This window comes from Artemia franciscana, chromosome 3 (genome assembly GCF_032884065.1).
Source record: "Artemia franciscana chromosome 3, ASM3288406v1, whole genome shotgun sequence".
Taxonomy (NCBI): domain Eukaryota; kingdom Metazoa; phylum Arthropoda; class Branchiopoda; order Anostraca; family Artemiidae; genus Artemia; species Artemia franciscana.
In genome coordinates this window covers 36,823,730-36,846,596 of record NC_088865.1, presented here as the reverse complement: position 1 = coordinate 36,846,596, position 22,867 = coordinate 36,823,730, and the positions used below count along the sequence as shown (strand labels likewise).

General features: G+C 35.2%; 2 protein-coding genes across 2 annotated transcripts in view; one reads left to right on the top strand and one right to left on the bottom strand.

Moving 5' to 3' along the window:
- Window positions 1-492, bottom strand: part of LOC136025243 (RNA-binding protein 26-like) — a 77,089-nt gene extending 76,597 nt beyond the window's left edge. The window contains exon 1 of the mRNA XM_065701076.1: window positions 355-492. Coding sequence (XP_065557148.1) covers window positions 355-413 — 59 coding nt within the window. The 5' untranslated portion in view covers window positions 414-492. The remainder of the gene's footprint in view (window positions 1-354) is intronic.
- Window positions 493-10,619: 10,127 nt separating this feature from the next.
- LOC136025242 (apoptosis-inducing factor 1, mitochondrial-like) overlaps window positions 10,620-22,867 on the top strand; it is a 47,559-nt gene continuing 35,311 nt past the window's right edge. The window contains exons 1-3 of the mRNA XM_065701075.1: window positions 10,620-10,802; window positions 17,971-18,140; window positions 20,768-21,053. Of these exons, the coding sequence (XP_065557147.1) occupies window positions 10,742-10,802; window positions 17,971-18,140; window positions 20,768-21,053 (517 nt within the window). The 5' untranslated portion in view covers window positions 10,620-10,741. The remainder of the gene's footprint in view (window positions 10,803-17,970; window positions 18,141-20,767; window positions 21,054-22,867) is intronic.

Sequence of the window (22,867 nt, the reverse complement as noted above, 5' to 3'; positions counted from 1 at the left end):
ATGGTCAGTACCCTCTAGCAAAAGAATGTGTAGAGGTATGTACTTCAAAACACCTTCTTATGATAAAATTTACTATGTAGATCCATCCCTGAAAGTTTTATTTTCCTAAAACCTGCCTAACACCTTAGCCTACCAAGATAGTGAATAGTAGCTTGACTAGAATTTTACCAAGGATAAGCTGCACAGTTAGTATGCAATATAAAATTAGAACCAAAAGAATTCAGTTCTAGATGCCACTAAAGCTTACAAATTCATAAAGGCAATATACTAGCAATCCATTATTCCTAATCTGGCCTATTTAGTTTGAATTCGCTTTGAGGCAACAAAGATTTTTGAGCCTATATAAATGCTTACAATGGTTTCAAAATATTAGAAAGCCACGCTTTCAAAGCTTCCGGGTTTTCAATATACATTTAACTTCAATTAACACTTTTTTTCTCTCCCAGGAGGGCTTTAGAACTTTTTTGTGTTCTATTTCTTCCTTAGGTGGGGACGCTTAACTCAAAAAACAATCGCCATCTATCTGCAAAACTCCTTTTCATTTTTTCAAAGCAACGTGCACCAAATAAGCTTATTCATTTTTTTTTTTGTGGTTTTAACTGTAGACTAAGTATTTGTGTTTAAAAGTATATACAAAAACATTATTTGTTTCTTCTTTATGGCTCAAGAAGCTTTAATTTGTTCTTTTATAGAAAGAAAATTATTGGAATTCTTAGAATATTTGTATCAGTCGTTGTATCAATCTTTTTGGCTAGTTCCAAAGGTTCCATCGACCTGAAAAATTTGTCTGATGTAATAACTCTTTTTTAATGTTTAAAAAGAATTTAACCAAGAGTTTTCATTATGCGGATTCAATAAATTACTGAGATTAACTGTAATTAACTGCATTAACTTTTGTCAACCATGGGCGACAACGTAACAGAAAAGAGAATTTATGCAGAAAACAGTTTGATTCACGTAATAAAGACTTTTACGATATCAAAATTCTGTATCCCAGCCCCTGTACATTATCCTATTTCGATGACGCTAACAAAGAGTAGCGTGGAATTTATAAATTACGAAAATTGGAATTTTGTAAGAACTGCTAATTTTAACGTAATCATTTTAGTAGCGTGCGGCGTTAATGTTTAACGTTTTCTTAGACCGATGCTTACTTCTAATCCTTCTCTTTGTCTAATTGAAGACTTTAAAGCAATGTTTCCTTGCATGTTAGGCACTTGTATGCCAAGTATTACCAGTACTTTATATTGCCAAGTAGATATTAATCCACTGTGCCGCTATAGGGTTCAACGCAAGTAATTTTAATGTCAGAAAACTCGCTATGTACACCAAAATCAGAGCTTTCGATGACATAAATGTTAAATTTTGACGAAATTAGAAATTATGTGCTCTTTTTTCCGTTGTCTTTTTTCTCTATTAATATAAACCATAAATTGAACTCACTAAATAAGAAATGTTTACGTATATGTCGACAGACAAAGCAAATAAAAAAAAAAATTCTGTGTAAATTTTTTTTGATGTTAGTAATTTGAAACATTTACAGAACTGGCTGCGTGGAACAAATACCATAAAATCTACACAACAGAAAAAAGGTTTCGTTACCTTAACTATTTATTATGCAGTGTGTTAGTCACTCCTTAGCGTGTCTATCACGTGAAAAAAATGATTCCAAAAGGTCTAGTGTTTTTCTAGAAGCATTTAAAAAAATTAAATAAATAAATGGCTGAGCTGCTGGAGATGAATGAATTTGCTTAAATAGAATTGAATGGGATGCTAAGAATATCAAATGCCCCTAGATGTTTATAAGGCATGCAATCACTGGGGTCCTTGAGTAACGTTAGGCACTTCTACTTTTCTTTACTGGTCATTGTATAGGCAATGAAGGTAATGAAGCAGAAGATCGATATATCAAGCCTTGTATTTACTATCGTTTAGGAAAGGTTATCGTGCTGATCTCGAAGTTTCAGTCCACAATATAACATATAATGACCCGTAAGCTACTACCTAGTTCACGAACACTTGTGACGAACACAGTGAAATCTCTTGTGAAATCTGAAATCAAGTATGATCTTTTCACTTTTCTTTGTACAGCCTTCTTATGATCTCAAACATTTGCAAGGACTCAAACGAAATTTTGCGCGAACCAAATATAGAAAAAACACTTTCCAAAGTTGGAGCTAGCAATTACCCATAAACGTCTGAAGGAGCTCGACATGAATTTTCTTGCCGTCCTTGACAGACTTGTATTACAATTTTGAAAGATAATTTATAACATAAATCTAAATTTTAAAGCCATTTTCTGCTTTGACCCAAAAGATGCACTATAAAAAAGAGTGAAATTATTGTTGAGGCTGTTTCTCACAGCTTCTTCGGAAATCAGAAAGCGAGACCAAGATACCACACACCCTACTTGATACCTTGTGGTTGTTGAATATCCGTGTGGTTAATTAATGAAATTGTTCTTACGGAATCATTTTCTTTTGGAACCTTCTGGAAATCATTTTCAGGTCTTAAAAAGTCCCAAAAGATAGCAAAGTATGTCAAACTGTGCCGTTTTGTTTTGGTTTTTGTGCACAGGCCCACTCGATTCTGGCAACAGAAAGTCAGTTTTTATGTTTGGTCAACATCAAGACTTGGCTCAGGAATATACTGTCAGTATATTATTTTTTTATAGTACATAGATCACATAGAATTTACTTATTACCATAATCTATAACGCAATAGGTATTATTTCTCTATATTATTTCTGAAAATAAGCACTAAAACCGTTACTTCTTTGGAATAAGGTGTTTTTAACTATGTAGATCAAAAACATGGTATTACACCGTTTTTACTTACTAGTAGATTTTTGACGGTGATGTTGTGATGCAAAAATATATTAAAAATAATTATTGTACGATATAATTACTATTTATTTAATTAGTGTTTTGATTTTATCGGTCATATCACAACAGGCCTTACTGTGGTCCATGTGCTTTTTTCCAAAAGAGACCACTAGGATCTACCTGCCTATGTTTGATTATATCGAGCAATAATTTTTTTGATATATTTTACACTGCATAAAATATCAAGGTTGGTAAAAAATTTTGAAAATGAAAAAACACGGAAAATTGGATCACAATAGGCTTTTTCACACAAGATGAACCCGTAAGTAGTGTCCCATCATTCATAAAAATTTACAAAACCCATAATAACACTTGGTTTTAACTTCCCTTGCGTTACAGTACGTCAATAGTAAACCCAGCCTTAACAAAACTTTTTTGAACGAAATTCTAGACGGAGGAGTGATGTCCCACTTTTTCCTCCTAGCACGGCCTCCCCTCCCAACTCAAGGATCTGAATCAGTGCGAGCCACTACCCAAGAATGTATGCATATTTTCCAAAAACAATTACTCTGCGTAAACAAATGGCAAATTTTATAACTTAAAGACCTTTCTCCTGGGGATGTGGGGGGTCACGATATATCCAAAACATAATTATTGGGCTTTCCAACTATAATGAACAAAATGACAATCTAAAAATTTTGATCGGACGATGTTGGAAAAAAATGGCGGAGGAGGGGGCCCAGTTGCCCTCTAACTTTTTGGTCACTTAAAAGGGGTACTAAAATTTTTAATCTTTAAAAGAATGAGCCCTCTCCCATTTTTCTAGGCCAAATTGGTCGATACGATCATATCTGGGAAAAAAAAACAACAAATAACAATGCACCCATGATTTTTCTTCCGGAAAAACGTAGAAAATTCCACATTTTATAGATAGAAGGCTGATACCTCCGAAAAAAGGTTCTCTGATACGTAGAATCTGATGGTGCGGTTTTCATTAAGATTATTTGACTTTTAGGGGATGTTCCTGCTTTTTGGAATACCAGGAAATTTTTTCATGCTCATAGCCTTTCATGTGTAACAGTACACTAAGTGAAACTTATATATTTGGAATCAGCATATTAATCCGATTCTTTCGACTTATATATCAGAATGAAAATTATCTTTTTCTAGAGTTTTGGTTGCTATTGAGCCGTACCACTCCTTACTTATAGTTTGTTCCCAGGAACTGTATGATTTGAGCACAAAAAATTGCAAAAAACATAAATTTAATTAAAGCAGGTCTTCTTAGGTCTACTTTATTTTGTTTTCCAGGAGCAATGATGGAGATATTACAAAAACAAACATTTCAGATTCCACTTGATAACACTTACTGCCAATACTTTATTTTTATAATGTTTGAATTTCAAAAACTACAAAATAATTATAACCGTTATTTTTTTTTGTTTTGGACCCGTAGAGTTTCTGCTCCCTGGTCAAATGTACCCTCTGTCCGCCTTTTCCCTCCTATAGCCATCTCTGTGCAATTTTTTTTTCGAAGGCCCTAATTGAATGTGCTTCATTTTTTAAATAGAACAGGGAAAGCTGTTTCTCCATTGGGCTTGTGCGGTCTAATGGAAATAATGTAGTCATCCTCTATCTGATTGCCCTGTTGTGACCAACATGGGCCCAGGATTGCACAAAGCCTCTAACTTACTGGAGGTCCCAGGGACTTCTTGCTGTCCGGTTCTAAGCCGGCTTAAGCGCTTTGGTGTAGAGAAGATATGTTGGTCCCCATCCTGCACTGGTATCCGGGATCACTGCTTTTCTTGAGGCCAAAATAATTTCAAAGATTTAAAGAACATGAAAATTGGAACTTGGAATGTTACGACGTTAAAAAATGAATATCGCATCGACATTTTGACTGACGAATTCAGACGGTTTGAACTGGATTTATTAGGAGTTTCAGAAACTCATATCCCAAGGGTTGGAAGCATGAAATTAGGTGACATAGAATTTGTTTACTCAGGCAGGAAGGATGGGGTACATAGACAGGGAGTAGGGCTCATGATGAATAAGGAAGCTGCTAAGTCTTGTTTAGGCTGGGAAGGTATTAATAATAGAATACTAATTGCTCATTTTATTACTAAAAAGTTTAGGGTATCAGTTATAGTAGTATATGCCCCCATTGAACCAACTGATGGAGACACTAGTGACTCAGATGAATTTTACTTACAGTTACAGGAGCAAATAGACAGGGTACCAGGTAGAAATATGGTGTTTTTGCTAGGAGATTTTAATGCCCAGGTTGGTAGAAATAGGGATAGATGATATCCTAGCCTAGGTAAATTTGGTGTAGGAAAAGAAAACAGTAATGGGTATAGGCTTTTGTAATTTTGTAGGTATAACAACCTAGTTATAACCAATACGGTGTTTGGTCACAAAATGGCCCATAAGTTGACATGATATTCACGTGATGGTAAGACAGCAAACCTTATTGATTATGTTATTGTAAACAGAAGACTAGCAGGATCAATACAAGATACTAGGGTGTATAGGAGTGCCGTTATTGATGTTAAAAGTAAAGATCACCATTTAGTAGTGTCTAAGGTTAATTTAAAGCTGAAATTTCGGAAGGGTAACTCCCTCCCGGAAAGTTATGATGTTGGTAGACTTCAGGATGAAAATTTGATAAAAAAAATTCCAGGAACAGTTGAGTACTAAACTTGAGAGTTTAAAATTTGACAATGTGGAAGATGGATGGAATAATTTCAGAAAAACAATTTGTGAAGTTGCTGATGGTGTCGGGAAGAGTGCTAAGACTGCAACTAGGAATACTAGACCTCCGTTGCCTGTGCAACAGGAAGTGTTGCAGCAACTGTGCCCTGTTCCTTAGGGCACAGTTGCGGAGCAACACGTGCAACTGTGCCCTACGGGACACAGTTGTGGAGCAACAGTCTCCATTATGTCCTTCAGAGGACATTTTTCTAATGCGGCTTCGATTGTTATCTTGAAGCATCTTTGATATGGTTTTATTTCGATAAAAATAAAATAGACATCAAAATCGAAAATTTAAGAAAATTTCAAAAAATCGGAACGAGATTCACTTTTCCGGAATTATTTCCGGGAAATCTGTAAGAGCTACGGAATTTCATGCTTCAGTTCTCGAAAACATCAATAAAAGTTCTATATGAGTTCATAATTATTTTATCTCTAAAACGTTTACTTCCGAAACTAGGACCGTCTTAACTTGACGCCAATTCGAAGTATTATGTTTCGAGACGCACATTTCGGGAATTATTTCCAGGAAATCTGAAAGAGATACGGAAATAACGTCTTATAGTTTTCTGCTAAACTTTTGATGGTCTAAGCTAGGAAAATATAAAACAAACCAAATTCACCAAAAAATTTAAATTGCCCCGAGGGCTTGACAAAACTTCCAAATAGAAAAACCCACAGAAGGAATTTTATTTCGGAGAAACTATTGTAAGCTCCAGTTGTTAGGAGATCGAGACCTGTCGAACCGCGTTGAAAAAAAAATTCTAGCTGGTCCAGAACAGAAGTTACCTCTAGAACGTCGAAACTTCGGAAATTATTTCTTAGAGAACGAAGCAACTTGGTATATAGAACACTTCACTTCTTCTTGCATACTTTTCATAGCACTACTCGATAAAAATATAAGAAACATCAAAATCGAAAATTTGAGAAAATTCCAAAAAAAATCGGAACGAGATGGACTTTTCCGGAATTATTTCCGGGAAATCTGTAAGAGCTACGGAATTTTGTGCTCCGGTTCTCGAAGAGACAAATGAAAGCTCTACATGAGTTCAGCATAACTGCATTTCTAACGAGTTTATTTCCGAAGCTAGGGTCGTCTTAACTTGACGCCAAACATCGAACGCAGAGTTTCTAAGAAAAAAACGGTTTTATTTTTTTTTATGGAAAACTGTTAGAAATTTTAGGAACTTCTCTGGAACTTTTTTACTCTGTTTCACGTTTCCCTTCCCTCTGAAAAATCTCAAATTTTTAACTCTTACCACTTCGGAGCTACAGGTCGCTGATCACTTAAAAAAAAAAAAAAAAAAAAAAAAAAGAAAACTACGAAAGCAGTAGTGTTGCTCCGCAACACAATTAGTGAAAAAGCTTTAGGTTTAATAGAGAGTAGAAGGTCGTATGAAAACAAAAGAAATGCAAAGAAAGTGGAGAGAGCATTAAAATATGAACTAAGGAGATGTGAAGTGGAGGCGATGGATAAAATTGCTGAGGATCTGGAAGATGCGGCTAGACGGCATAATAGTAAAATATTATACTGGCATGTTAATAAATTGAAAGGGAGTAGCCAATCCGGACTAGTCCCAGTTAAAGATAGAAATGGGGCCACAATTAGTGATAAGGAAAAAGTTAAAGAAAGATGGGTGGAACATTTTGAGAATGTGCTAAACCGAGATACAGTTGCAGGAAAAGATATAGATGAAAGTGAAAAAGTTTGTGATACCTTGGATGTGAAGGAAGATTTGCTTAGTGAGGAAGAATTAGCGACAGTACTAAAAGGATTAAAAAATAATAAGGCCCCAGGTGCTGATAGAATGATTAATGAGCTACTGAAGATTATAAACATGATTTTTGAAAAAGGGGAAGTACCCAATGATTTTAGAAAACCTTAATTAAACCACTGTATAAGAAAGGTGACAAGAGTGAGTGTCGTAATTATCGAGGCATTAGTCTGGTCTCTGTAGGTAGCAAATTGCTGAGTAATATGATACTTTTTAGACTGAGACATGCTGTAGACAAAGTTTTAAGGGAAGAACAATGCGGTTTTAGAAAAGGTAGAGGATGTGTCGACCATGTTTTCACTCTTAGGTTAATAATTGAGAAGTCCCTTCGTTGTCAAACACCTTTGGTCCTCAGTTTTATCGATTATGAGCAAGCTTCCGATTCTGTTGATAGAACAGCGTTAACAAAGGTCTTGTCGTTATATGGTATACCTGAAAAATACATTAAAGTGATTTGCGCTATGTACGAGAATAATACTGCTGCCGTTAAGGTAGGAAATGAGGTTAGCAACTGGTTTTGTATTAAATCAGGAGTTAAGCAGGGTTGTGTTCTATCCCCCTTTATATGGATCATTTTGATGGACTTCGTCTTAAGGAGCACAGGAAAGGCAATTGGAGACCATGGAATCAAATGGGGAGGAAGAACACTCCTGGACTTAGATTATGCTGATGATTTAAGCATATTAGATGAAAGTGTGAGCAAAATGAACGAATTTTTAGAGGTTTTACGAGTTCAGGATGCTAAAATAGGCTTGAAAATTAATGTTAAGAAGACTAAGTCACTAAGGCTAGGAATAAGTGAAGATGAACAGGTGACATTAGGTAACGAAAAGATTGATCAGGTTGGGAGCTTCAGTTACCTTGGTAGTATTATTAGTAAAGATGGTGGGAGCAGTGAAGATGTTAAAAGTAGAACAGCTAAGGCTCAGGGTGTTTTTTCACAGTTAAAAAAAAGTTTGGAAGAACAGAAAGATAAGTCTACAAACCAAGATTAGAATATTGGAAGCTACAGTGATGACAGTGCTCAAATATGGCTCTGAAGCATGGGCTTCAGAACCATGCTCTGAAGCATGGGCACTCCGAAAAGCAGATGAAAATTTACTAGATGTTTTCCAGAGAAATTGCCTATGGATTGTTCTGGGAACCCGGCTGACTGACCGTATTTCAAACAGTAGGTTGTACGAAAAGTGTTGTTCAATCCCGCTTTCTGGGGCTATAATGAAAGAAAGGTTGAGATGGCTAGGCCACGTTCTACGGATGAAGGACGACAGATTGCCGAAGATTGTCCTTTTTGGCCAACCGTCTGGAACTACACGGAAAGCAGGTCGTCCTTGTCTGGGTTGGGAGGATGTCATAAATAAAGATTTAATGGAAATGGGGACTTCCTGGGAGGGTGTAAAGAGGGAGGCTTTAAATAGATTAGGTTGGAGGAGGAGCGAGCGTAGCTGTGTTGGCCTCAGGCGGCTTGGTGCTGCAGTGAGTTATTAGTAGTATTAGTAGTAGTATAGTAATGAAGTTTGAATTAATTGAATATGACAAAAGTGTGCCGTTTCCTTTATCCCTGATAATTAGACATATTAAAGTTCGGACTATTGTAAACAGATTTATATCCCACATGAAGAGATTTGACTTCTATTAGTGTTTATGCTTTGTTTTCGATAGTGTGCATTTTTTCGATAGTGTAGTGTGTACGTGTTTTTTTGTTTTTTTTTCTGTGAAATACCTGTTTTTAGTTTAATCACGAAATAAAGTATCTATCTATCTATCTCCCTGATTAAACGAACAATTAATATTGAACTGTCACTAATGAATCAAATTAGAAAAGAAACAAATCCAAATCCATACAAAAAGCAAATTTCTGAATGTGTGTTTTTTTAGTTGCCTTGTAAGCAAAGAGCAAATCAAAAAAACTTTTAAGTATTTTAAAGCTTCTATTTTGGGTTGCTTTTAACAAAGGAAGTATTCAATCTTTTCTTTGTCACAGTATTGTCAGTCACATGTTAAATTCTAAACTAATTCATACTCAGTCCAAGTAGTGCTATTTTGTCTTTGAATGGTCACTATAAACAAACTGCTAGGTGTCAAAACATTACAAATTTCATCTTGTTTAAAAAAAAACATTACAATCTAAAGCTTTTTGCATAAAACATGTAGACTACTCAAAATCGTCTTCAAGATTAAGAAAAACTTATAGATTATCAGTATCTTTAAGCCCTTCTGATTTCAAGATGGGAAACTACATAATATAGTTGAATAAGATGAAAAAAATTGAAAATAAACCTACTTTATATTGGAATTGAAATTTAGATTAACCATTAATTTCCATATTGCAAAAGTTTTTTCTTATAAAGTATTCAAAAATGACAAGAGGAAAGTGGTCGTCCATTCTACTTCTAGAAATGTTCTAAATCTTTTAAATTCCACCTCTCTCACTTTTTATGGCCATTTTTACCTTTTAAACAAATTATTCATTGTTTGCACACAGGTTATTATTGTTTAGTTAGAAAATATTGTAACTTGAACGTTTTTTGGTTTTTGCACAAAGAAGGAAATTTTTGCCCTTGACATAGGAAAAGCTAACTTGAAGCACGTTTTGAGAATAACCAGAATTTAACATAAAAGTAAAATACCACAACATATGGAAGTCCAATGTCCCAACGACACCACATTCACATCTGTAGTAGAAATACGCGGTTTTAATAACAACTAAACATTTTCCTTGGTTTCAAGGTCAGATTTATATTTCAGAAGCTCAAATATAATTCTTGCTCACTAATTCTCTTTAATAACACTAAGTCCTTTTTCTTCTGTCAGACCCACATTAAAGATAGGGAGACTACTTTTCCATGCTTTTGCCGTTTCTAGATTTAAAGAATTAGGCCTCAACTTTGATTCTGATTCGACTCTAGTTTTGGTGCAAGTTAATGGACTAAAGCGGTTCAATGGCCGTGTCAAAATATGTCTACCAATCCGTTAAAACACAACTGTTGGATCAATTTGAAGCTTCCTTTTAAGCCAAACAATGTCTGTAGCTAGAAAACTCATTATTTTAGATGAAGCTCAATAACATATTTAAAATAAAAAGAGAGTCTTTCTAAGAAAAACTTAACTCTTTCTGTAATTTTTTTCGTGCACTATCCGTGAGGTATTCTATGTTAAAAGTGAGCCTAGAGGAAGCCAGACGAGCAAACGTATTAAATTTATTGGCTACCGAAAAATTACTAAGTGATTTAATAATCTATGTCATGGACATTTTTTCTTCCACCAAAAAACAATATGTGGACGTAAAACTCTTAATTTCCACAAAATTCTTGGCAATGCTGGTCACCTTCCGTGCACACTGAAAATCGAAAAATCTAAAAAAAAAATTGAAAATCATATAGTATAATGTCTGGCATTTTGAGGAGCCGGCAAATTGTTTCCCGAGTTTGTAAGGTTTCAGAAAAATGTAAGAATTTCTTATTTTTATTATATTTTTTTTTAGGGTAGTACCCTCAGTAGCCTAGCTACTCAGATAGTGCCTAATCTTGGATAAATAACCTAGCCTATTTTGGTTGAAATATCTCTTCCATAATCATGGAAAATAGGCTGTTAATCTGGAGTTTGATGAATACAGTCTTAAAGGTAAAATTCTTGTTTTGCTATCTTTGAAAGGGGTGAGGTTAGGAAAATGAAACTCTCATGGACAGGTCTATAGACCAAAGTTTGTCCAGAAAAGGTATTTTGTGGTACCTACATCCACTGTTTCTTCCTCTAGAGGGCCTTGAACTTTGATTACCTTTAAAATCTTTGTGTGACATCTTGAAAAAATACATATTCTGCTTAAATAAAATACAATACAACAGTTTTTAGCTTCATAGCTTTGTTCAATCCCAATTTATAGGTTTCAAAAATTTGCTAATAGCTATGTTTCCTAATTTTAGAAAACCCATTGATAGCCTATGGCTTAAAACTCTACCCAAATAGCAGGACTTACATTTTCAAAACTAATTCCATAGAAAAAGAAAATAATAGGCCTAACTGAAAAGTTGGCTGTAATGGAGCATTAAATGATATCACCTTCACCTTAATCCATGTGAGAGCTTTAAGGTCTTCCAGACATGTAGTGCTCTTGAGTTGATAAATGCCAGTTGAACCTCCACTGCTTCTTCTCCTACTCTTTGTCAAGTTGGTTTTTGAAAGACTGGATGAAGGGAACACTGACAGTTGAATCTTTCAGTTAATTCCAATGGTTTATGACTTTTCTCAAAAAGAATGTTTGGTGAGTTTTTGATCAGGAGCTTGGCTTTGGTAGCTTCCTGGAGTGTCCTCTTGTGTTGTGCTGGTTGGTACTGAGACTGAGATTGCTGACTTTTTGTTCTGCAGCTTTCAAGTAAGCATTTTGTTGCTGTGCAAGGATCCATAAACCAGAGTTGGTAGTTTGAGGTATCTGAGGCAGCAATTGTATGAGGTTGATGCTACACTTTGTGTGCATTTGTTGCTCATCTCTGTATGTTTTTGATGAGCCTCACATCTTGTCATTAACAAGGACCAGCAAGATACATGCCAAAATTGAGATGGGGTTTAATAAGAGCCTTATATAGTTTTATAAATATAGATGCCTGCCTGCTGTTGATAGTTCATTTTAGTAGTCCAAGACTAGAGCTTACACAGGATACAACATGCTGGACATGGCTATGGAATTTAAGTTTATTACCTTAATTAGGGTAATAAACTTAAATTGATGACATCCTTCAAACTAAAATGATGACACCATTTATTATCAATGATGACTCCAAGATCCTGTTCTTCTGCTCTATTCTCTATTTGCTCTCTTAATTTGGTCTTGAGGTTTGTAGGATTTGTAAGTCTCAAATTGACTTAGCTCTTTAAAATGACCCAAGCACCTGTAAATATAACAATATAAGCACATAACAAAAGCAACACTAAGCTAATAAGCAAGTGAGCTCAGCAGGATGCTATTTCTAACCTTCTTCTGAGCATGCTGTTGTCTCTATAAGTTTAACCTTGTGGGTTTGATTATTGTTCTACCCAATCTTGTTTGCATCACTCTGCCTCTGTCCAGGACTGGTCTTGTTTGTTGTTGTGTTACAGTGCTAGTAGGGGCAGTGGTACTATTTCCAGTGCATTCAGTAGGGGCTGCCAGGCTGGGTGAGGCTAGATGCTCAACAGGGTTGACTTTGGGTACCACCTCAGACACTTGAGTGGTTTCTGCATTTTGGTAGTCTTGTTCTGAGTGGATGCTTTGTCTGATTTTGTGTGGGAGAGTCTAACCCTGTTGCATCAGAGCATCAATCCATTGTTAGTAGCAATTGTGTAAGATTGTGGCTGCAAGCCCACTTTGACAATAGTTCTTCTCTTCCAAGGACTGCTAGGTGTCACTTGGACACCCACTCTTGACCCTACCTGAATTTTGGGCAGGGATTTACTGGTCCTGTCATAGTACTCTTTCTGTTGCACTCTAGATTTCTCTAAGTGTGTCCAAAAAGCTTGCTTTGGGCACAATGTTCTTCTCTAGATGTTTATGTGTGACAGAGCTCATGCCTGCTCATGAGCAGCTGGGCTGATGCTATCATACTATCTACAGGCATGTTCTTGTATTCTAGGATGCCAATGTATAGGTCCTGTCTGCTGGTCTTGGACTTGTTCAAGATTTTCTTGCAGGTTTGTATGTATTTCTTTATGAGCTTGTTTGCTGTGGAGTGATAAGAGCTAGACATTTGATGTTCTATGTCCTAGTTTTTGTGAAGGGCCTGAATATGCTGGAACTGAACTACAGCCCATTATCAGAAGTGAAAATGGCTGGTATTCCATGGCAAGCAAAGTGCCCTTTGAGTTTTGTGACCACTTGAGAAGTGGTGGTGGAGGTTAGGTTGTCCACCTCAAAATAGTGGCTGTAATAGTTGACCATTATTGCATACTGCATCCCATTCCATTCAAACAAATCACATCCCATGTCATGCCAAGGGGTCAGCATGGGAATTATTGGCTCTTTTTGATTGTTTGACATTGTGTGAGTGTAGGCAGTGTATCATTGGATAAATGTCTCAATGTCTTTTCTGATACTGGGTCAGTAAACAATCATTTGGGCTCTTTGCTTGTTTTTTTCTGTGCCCAAATGAGCAGAATGTAGTCCCTTGAAGACAGTGTCTTGTAGAGTGGTAGGAATGACAATTCTTGAGCCTTTGAAGATTAGGCTGTTGTGTGTTGAGAGATCTTGGCAAATATTCCAGTACTGGACCATGGTGTCCAGGCATTGTCTCTTGTTGTTGGGCCATCTCTCAAAGATGACAGTCTTCAGTGCTTGGAGTTCATGATCTGTCAAGGTCCCCTGTTTGATTTCCTCCAATCTGCTGCCTGTGGCGGGTATAGACTTTACAAACAAATGTACAATAATTTTAATCTTTTCATGTAATTCTTCATCAAAGTCTGGAAGATGTAGTCTTGAGAGTGCATCTGTGACAGGGATTTCTTTACTGGCTTGGTACTTGAAAGTCAAGTCATATGGCTGTATGTACATCATCAGGCATTGGATGCTTGGTGGTGCTGTGGGGATGGGTTTGATTAGTATGGAATTGAGTGGTCAATAATCTGTGATGACCTGTACTTCCTTGCATATAGATAGTGGTGGTAATGACAGCAGCTATAGACTATGGCAAAGAGTTCCTTCTCTAACTTTGATTAGTTCTGTTTGGATTTACTCAGCAATCTTGATGTGTAAGCAAAGATTTTGCCATTTGTGGATATTCATGCTCCTAGTCCATGTTTCAAGGCATCAACTTTGAGCTCAAGGGTTGGGCTGGAGTTGTCAAAGAAAACCAGGTTGGTTACTATGGACTCTTTGAGCTGGTTGAGACATGTGGTGTTGAGCTCTTTCCATTTGAACTCATTAGCTTTAATCAGGTCCCTTAATGGTTGGTTCTGTGTTGCCTGGTTTGGGATGTACCTCAAGAGAAAGTTTAGCACTCCAAAGAGAGTCTGCACTTCCTCCTTCAGTTTTGGGGTAGGTATCTGAAGATGGAACAGAATTTCCTCTGACTATGAAAAACCTATGTTTCTATTTAGAGGTTCCATTATAGCTGCATGACAGGAGGCAGGTTCCAGCTGTTGAGATTCTTTAGCCATGGTAGCTGGCGAGTTTTTGCTTTGTTGGCTGTATGAGCAGTTTCAGAGCAAGGAGATCAAAGTAATGTTGTGGTATGATATTTGCCTGAGCCCCAGTATCAATTTTGAAGCTTACAGTAGTCTACTACTATAGTTACAGTAGTTACTCCCATTTTGCTCTACAGTGTAGGCCTTAGCAGTATTTCATCCTCTTCAGCAGTTTCTGCTATTTGGCTCCATTCATCATTTTTGATGACCTTCATGACTTTGCTGTAGCATACTTTTGTGAAGTGGTTTACTTTCTGGACTTTGAGCATGTGTTCCCTTTGGTAGGACAGCTGTGTCTGTGACCATAGATTCTTCCATAGAAGTAGCACTTTGTGTCTTTTGATCTTGATCTTTTATCTGCTGGTTTTGGTTGTTTCTGGTATACTACATCCACTTCCTGTTTGGTCAGGGATGGTGGGAATTGTTGTGAAATGACTTCAGCTGTGCTTGGATTGTTTCATATATCCTACAAACTTCTACTGCTCTGTCAAATGTAAGGCTGTTGCCTTCAGCTTGAAGTTTCTCTTGTATTCTTGAATTTATGATTCTACAGATGATTTCGTCTCTGGTCATCTCTTTTGGATCATGGCTTGACTAACAACTTCAGTTCTATGATGTATTTCTCAATTATCTCTCCATCATGCTGGTCATTTTCCTGAAAGTTATATCTGGCAAACACTTTGTTCTTCTTTGGAGCAGTATACTCATGAAATTTCAGAAGGTAAGGCTTGATTTTATTTGTATCATCTGCTTCAATGTTGAAAGTTTTAAAGATGTCTTTTCCTTTTTTGCCCATCCACAAAAGTAGATAGGCACACTGAATCTTCTCCAATTTACCACAGAGAGGGCCTAGAAATATAGATCTTGCATGTTCTTCAAACTTTGACCATTCTTCATCAATATTTTCAGATTCTCAGTTGATTGCTGGAGGGGTTACTCCACCCATGTTTGCTGTTCAATATCCCACTTCTGACACCCATATATGGAATTCATAGGTCTCAAGTTGATTTAGCTCTTTAATATGACCCAAGCACCTGTAAATACAACAATATAAGCACATAACAAAAGCAACACTAAACTAATAAGCAAGCAAGCTCAGTAGGATGCTACAAGGTTATAAACTCTTTGTAAACAATTCCATAAATATTAAAAAAAAAACAAAACAAATAAGGATACATTTTGTCTTTGGCTTCTTCATCATTTCTTTTTTGGGCCTTAGTGAGGTTGAAGTGGGCCACTATGGCGTGGCTTTTGGTTTCTGGTTGATATTCAAACACCCAAGACTTGTCACCAGTAATGACATATTCCAGCAACTGGGGTCTTTTTCAGTTGAATCTAAAAATGCCACCTTTCCATCCTTGTCATTTTGGTCTTGCAGCAGGTTTTTCTGGAACAATTTTTTGCTGATTTTTGTCATCTCTAATTCATTTGTCAAAGTCTGATGTGCAGTAGTGTGAGTCAAATTCAATTCTTCCTTGATTGTTCTTGCTGTCAACCAATGATCCAAATGCAGCGGATCCCAGATTCTGATAAGTTTTTTCATCAGCTCTTGAAGATGAAAGTCAAATTAGAAAATTTGAAAACTTCAAATTTGAAGATGAAAGTCAATTTAGAGTAACACCTGATAACATACCATTGCTTTAAATTGACGTCTCTCATTTTTAAAACACAATTGAAATGACTTTTGCACAAAAAAAAAATAAAAAAAAATATACTAGACAACCAAATGGTTAAAGCAGGAATTACAGAGTGCTTATTATATTGCCTTTGATTTCTACTTAAATGATACTAATTTTACTGATTGTCTTACAATTGTCTGAAATATAATTGTTTCATTCTATCAATGCTGCTGAAAACTGATTTTAGTTGGTCTAAAGCATTTACGCTTGCTGGTGGAATGCTGTTGGGCTTAGGAATTTTATCAGGGAATCTTGTAAAGTTGTTGAGCTGTGCAAATAAAACTTTAAGATGCTGATTGACAAACCAATTATTATAATAATAATTGCTCACACTCTCTGTGCATACAAAATGTAATAAGAGGAGCTAAGAAAAAAAAAGAAAAAGAAAAAGAAAGCAAACTTCTAACCAGGGTCACACACGTGTGCAAAAAATGTGACAGTGGGTTCCCCTTCCCCTCCATGTGTACTTGAATTTATTTGGGGGTTGAGATGGCTCAAGAGATGGCAATAAAATGCCAGTACCCACCAGGGAGGAATTATAAAACATCATTTAACAACAGCTGATTATTGTGTTATTTGATATGTTACTATGATATGTTAATTCCAAATACATAAAATGCATTAAGTTTAATGCTACTCATTAAAAGCAACACACGTGAGAAAATTTGAGTGATTTTCAAAAAAGGGGATGCACACCCAAAAAGTCAAGTGAGTTTTAATGAAAAGCACACTACCAGATTCAGCATATCAAAGAACATTACTGTTGAGGTTTGAAGCTCTTATCTACAAAAATATGAAATTTTTTTGTGAAAAGACAGTTCATATATCTGTTTTATTTTTTATTTTATTTTATTTTGTGTTTTTTTTTTTTTGGCTTTCCCACATGACTTATTGTATTGAGCCAATGGTAGGCTAATAGAAGGTCAAGATTGGGCTCATTCAAATGAAAATCATTGGAGGGCAACAAGCCCCTCTCTCATGCCCTTTTTTTCACCAAAGACATTTTACAATAAGTTTAGTGTAATTTTACATGAAGGGAAAACTTTTTAGAATGGAATTTCCTGGCATGATTTGAAAATGGTCAGAAATTATGCATAAAAAAAACAAGTTTTTTTCAAACTGAAAGTACATTAAAACATGAAAAATTAAAACCAACACAAATTATTCGGTGTACAAGGGGGATGGCCCTTTTTCAACCCTTCCTTAAGGTCCATGCTTTTCATGCTAAAGTTTGGAATGTTTGTAGCAACTGTTAAGAAACAACTCATGAAACACAAGGACCATTGAATTTGAATGAGAGGTGTTTTTTAAAGAACTTCAGCCCAAAGAGCAAAGGTTGAGGATGGGGCTGCCCCCCTCTTATATGGAGTTGTTTCTGTTTGTTTTAAGTTTTAATATTGTTTATTACTGTCAGTTCAAAAAAAAAGGTTTAGTCTTTTTTTATTTACTATAAATTGAAAGTCAACACTCAAATCTACATTACATGACATTTCCACTGCTAGAATTGGCATCTTACTGTGACTAGTGGAAGGCAGTGCTTGTCACAGAAGTCTTGAAGTTTGTTAATGTGGATATTTTAGCTGCCTATTTTTGAAATTTGTAATGTACTGCTATTACCTTGTAAGTGAAGAAATTTAGTCCAGACTTTCAGTAGGACTACTAGTAAGGTTTAAAGAACTAGTACATTGTTGCAGCTAAGACGGAAAAATCAAAATAAGGAGCTACAGTAAATATTGTCAATACATTTGATAACTCTCCATGTATTTAACAATTCTCAATTTATAGGTCAGAAAAGATGGGGCTCTGGAGGCTCAAAGCTTCCCTTCAAACCTCCCACAATGAATGATCTGCCTGTCCCTGAAGGATCTTGGCAACATCTCAATGCTGCTAGGCAAAGAAGGTACAACTCACATCTGTTTGGCGGTCTAGCCTTCTCTGTGGTCACAGCTTTTGCTGTAAGTATTTTAATCTTTAACCCAAATCTCTGCTTTAGTTAACCCTGTCTACAATTCATATTAGCCTACCTATAAGATAAGATTTAGTTTTGATAATTTTATTATTCTGCTCCAATATTTCAATTGGATATTAACAGTTAACGAGTTATAATCAATTTGAACTGCAGCCGCTGTTGCTTTATGTCAAATCCACTTTCCCAGATCCTAGAAAGTAGTTTAATAAATTAAATCTTTGAACTACTGAAATGCTGATAAATTGAAAATTTGCTCCACTTTTTCTATTTTGCAAAATACCTAGTGAGATATCCAATTAGAACATGCAATTCAAATCTCATCAGTAGTCTGTGAATAGCAGATCCTACTATAGCCATTGCTAAACTCATGAAAAAACACAATTAAAAGATTTCAAGGCATGCTTGGAGCCGACTTTGTCAACTCTAGTTATGTTGTCATAGTTGTATAGTGATATTTTACTTTTGTTTTGTAATTTTGTTTTTGTCTCTATGTTGTGCTCTGTCATTTTCTTTTTTTATGAAGACAGGTTTTCAATTAATAATAATATTAGATTTTGGTTCTCTAATCTTTCTGCAGGATGTAGAAGTTGTGCCCACTTGACATAGACCCATAGGCTATCTAATGGGCTGGGGGAGGAGGGTAGCCCAACTCTGCATTATTACAGTATGTGTTTGAAGCAAAATAGAGAATGTTATTAGTTATAATATCTTTTGTGTTTGCTTTACCAAAAATTTACTGCACAGTTCAAAAAAAGGTTTCAAATTGACTTGATAAAATGTTGCCTCTTGATAGCCACTGTGTTCACCAGTTTTATGGTAACAGGTTGAGTGCCTGTTGAAATAACAATACATTTTTTTGGACTGCCCATGAATTCACCCAGTTTTTGGTATCCTTATAAGTGAATAGACTGTTCAGATGGGTCAAGTGTTATGATCAAGGTTTTGCTGGGTCATCTTCAAATCAAAATTTCTGTAAAAAGCAAGAAGTTCAGAAGAATTTACAAAAAAATCAGATTTTATCTTTTAGGATAAATGTACTGCTTTGAAGTGAGCCAAATACTTAATTTTTATTAATGGCAAAAGATTGTTGTTCAAGTTTTTGGGAATTTACGTGAAGTTAAAGTCGTCATAGGATAGAAAAATTTACAATTGTTTTCAGTGATTTTTGATTTTAGAGTTTTTTTGATGCAGTTTATCTGCTGTCTAGTTGGAAAACTCCAAAAAATTGCAATCCATGCAGCTACCTTTTTTTTTGTATTTTATGAGAACAATTGAAAATTTCCAGAGAAAAGTTTTGAATAAATTCAAGTTTTTAAAGAAAAACCCAATTGAAGACACAGCTTTAAGAAACATTTCTGTTTTAGTACTTTTTTTCTGTAGTCTAGGGATTTCCTTCTTTAGGGCAGTGAAAATCTTTGACAAGCTATTTTATGGGTTTCTTCCAAATAACTTTAAAAGGAGCTATAAAAAATCAAGAACAAATGTCAGCTGGTATCTTTCTAAGAAACTCTAGATTAATCTGCTTTGTTGTCTTTTGTTTCAAATGGTCACTCCCCTCCATTTTTGTTGATATTACTGCAAGTTTTTCCCATCTTTTGTTTCAAATGGTCACTCTCCCCCCTCATTTTTGTTGATAAAACTGAAAGTTTTTGCTCTTCTTTTGTTTCAAATGGTCACTCGCTCTACCCGCATTTTTGTTGATATTATTGCAAATTTTTTTTTATACTTTGCAAACAATGGAAAAAAAAACAACTGGGAATTACAATGGACAGCGTGGGTGATGATTAGACCGAAGCTATATTTCATTTTTGCATACAACTTTTGATGGGGGAGACAGATGGTTAAAAAAGTTTTCTTTTACAGAGAAGCATTACTTTTTTCTGAATGTTGTAAAAATTTTTAATTTTTGTATATTTCTGGCCTTGTAGAGGAGTGGGGGCCTGAAACCTTATTCTGCACTGCGTTTTGGATACCCTTGCTTGTATATGCCAATTATGGCTCACTAGTTTTCATAAGGAATTTCTGCAGGTCTGGGAGGAACTGGCCAAGTCACGGAATCCCAAAAATTGGGCAGCAAGCTAAAGAATTAGTAGACACTGGAAAAATTGAGAATTCGATGCCCAACATTTATTATATCACCCAGCGTTTTAAATTACGCTATCATTTAAATTTACCTTAAACAAGATTCTGGTTTAGTCAATCAAATGTTGTGCCAATAATAATAGTAAAAACCATAATAATAGTCACAAGTCTTGGGCATATTGGGAATATTTTATTTGTGTTTTTATTTTATAGTTTTAATTTTCTTTTAGTTTTTATTTTATATTTTGTTTATTCTATAGAAACTTGACTACCACGCCTACAAAGCCATAAGGGTAAATAAATATCTATTAATGCTATGACCGTCATCCAGGAATTTCACCAGACCAATAGGGAATTTGGTAGCATTTTATTTTGCTTTAAAAATGAAAATTTTTTGTCCATTTCCCCTGTAAATATTAATAAGTCACACAAAGGAAGCCAAAAGGATTGGCTTAAATATTTAAATGAGACATTTTTTTTTTCTTCTTTTTAACGAACTTCAAATCTAAAGCATCATATTCTTATCTATAGGCTTGGCAATCTGGAGCCTTGTATCTTGGATTCAAGCCAGATCCAACAAAACATAATATAAAACTAGATTCACCAGGCTCCATAGAAGAAATTGAAGAAAGTTCTGCACCAGACGTAGAAGAAACGTTGGAACCGTCAGTTGAAGAAGCAGCACCAGTCCCAGAAGTTGCTGCCGTAATTGCCGAAGAAGTTGCAGCTTCTGCTGAAAATGATGCCAAAACTAATGCCAATGAAACAGATGTCAAAACTGATGCCACTGAACCAGAAGTACCTGTTGAAGCCGCTGGTGAGTTGTGTTACTTTTTGCTTCATATTGTATATTGAAGGCAAACTTAAGTCAGAAAATTTATATTGAAGTCTGGAAAAAACGGCTGTCAGATATGAATTTTCAAAGTTGAATAACTGCAGTTAGCACCCCCTATAATCTTTAAAATGTCAAATACTGTTCAGCATAGGTTTTGACATAGCTCTAGCTTTACAGTAGATAATTTCATGAAACTTAGCATATTACGGACTTGGAGTCTAGTTTTATTCAATTGATAAAACAAATTTTACCAAATGATTACATCGAACAATATTAAGACCTCAAAACAAACGGAAATTATTCTTATGTGAGCAAGACTGATGCCCCTCATCCTCCCTCTCGAGCCTGTACTTTTTATAGTCAAACATAACTAGTGCTTAACTAAAAATGTTTTGAAGACGGTTGATTCAAGTGCTTTATTTGCTACCTTTCAAAAAATTTGGACTGGAAGTTCGTATTGTTTAAAGTAAATGTTAACAAATAAGCCCTTTCATTCTTAAGGCATTGAGGAGAAAATAATTTAACTTGTTCTCACGTTACTCATGTTCTAGAGCATCTATTCTTGAAGCATTGGGGGAGGGTGTATCACACTTTTAATGAGGAGATTGAGGATTGGCATCCCTCTTATATAGAGGATAATTCTGTTCGTTTTGGATTTCTAATATATATATATATATATATATATATATACTATAATAACGGTTTTGTCTAACGTTTTGTCTATTCTTGAATTTGTGCTGAATGGTATGATATCCTACAAGTCGTTTTTATAGATGGCGTTTATCGTCGCCATTCTTAGTTTTCGTAGTTTCCTAGAAAAAAACTAAAAATTAAAAAATCTTTTCCCCAGGGGCTGTGGGGAATCATGTTATCCCTAAAAGTATAGTTACTGAACTTATCAACTATGCTGAACAAATAGTGGAAATAGATTGAGGAAGTTGGTCAGTCAATCTTCAAGCAATATATATATATATATATATATATATATATATATATATATATATATATATATATATATATATATATATATATATATATGTCGAAAACAAATTCCGTTTAAAAAATTTTTAGTTAATTTGTCAGTTGTATGAACAAAGTCCTTTTTTCTAAATACTTACTAATATCAAGAATCTATTTATGTATCTTTCGAGGAGTTCATAAGGATGAGTAATCAAGTTCAATTTTCCTGAAATTAAGTATAATATTGCATCCATTAATGTGATAGTTCCTAGTTTCATGCACTGTAAATTGACATCATTCTTGCTAATCATAAATCTTTGTCTTTGTTAATATCTTGGGAAACGAAAGGAAGAAACACGAAGTTAAGCGCTCCAAAGCATTTACTGGGCAGATTCTTAGTTTTAATGTACTCTTATTGATATAGTTTATTGTAGACGCTTATGCTTAACTGGCTATTGGATATTAAATCTAAAGTTGAAAATAATGACGTAGAAGCACTTTAATATTAGTTGGTCAGCGTAATGGCAACATCGTTTTTGACTCCTGATTTTTTTTTTGCTCTGCAGCGATTGTCCAGCCCACTTCCATTTATAAGCGGGCTTACTAACGATAACTACCATGTGAACATGACTCACTGACAAAAACTCCTTATATGAAAAAAAAAAAAAAAAAATCAGAACTTCAGACTTCTGAAGGCTTTTTTGGAAACGGCTTTTGAATCAGAAAATCATTTTGGTTACGATTTTGAAGACCGAACTATCTTATCATCGGCCATAGATGCTTGATTTAGATGATAATCCAGTTATTCTATTTCGGTATCTTCTATGATAATCCTT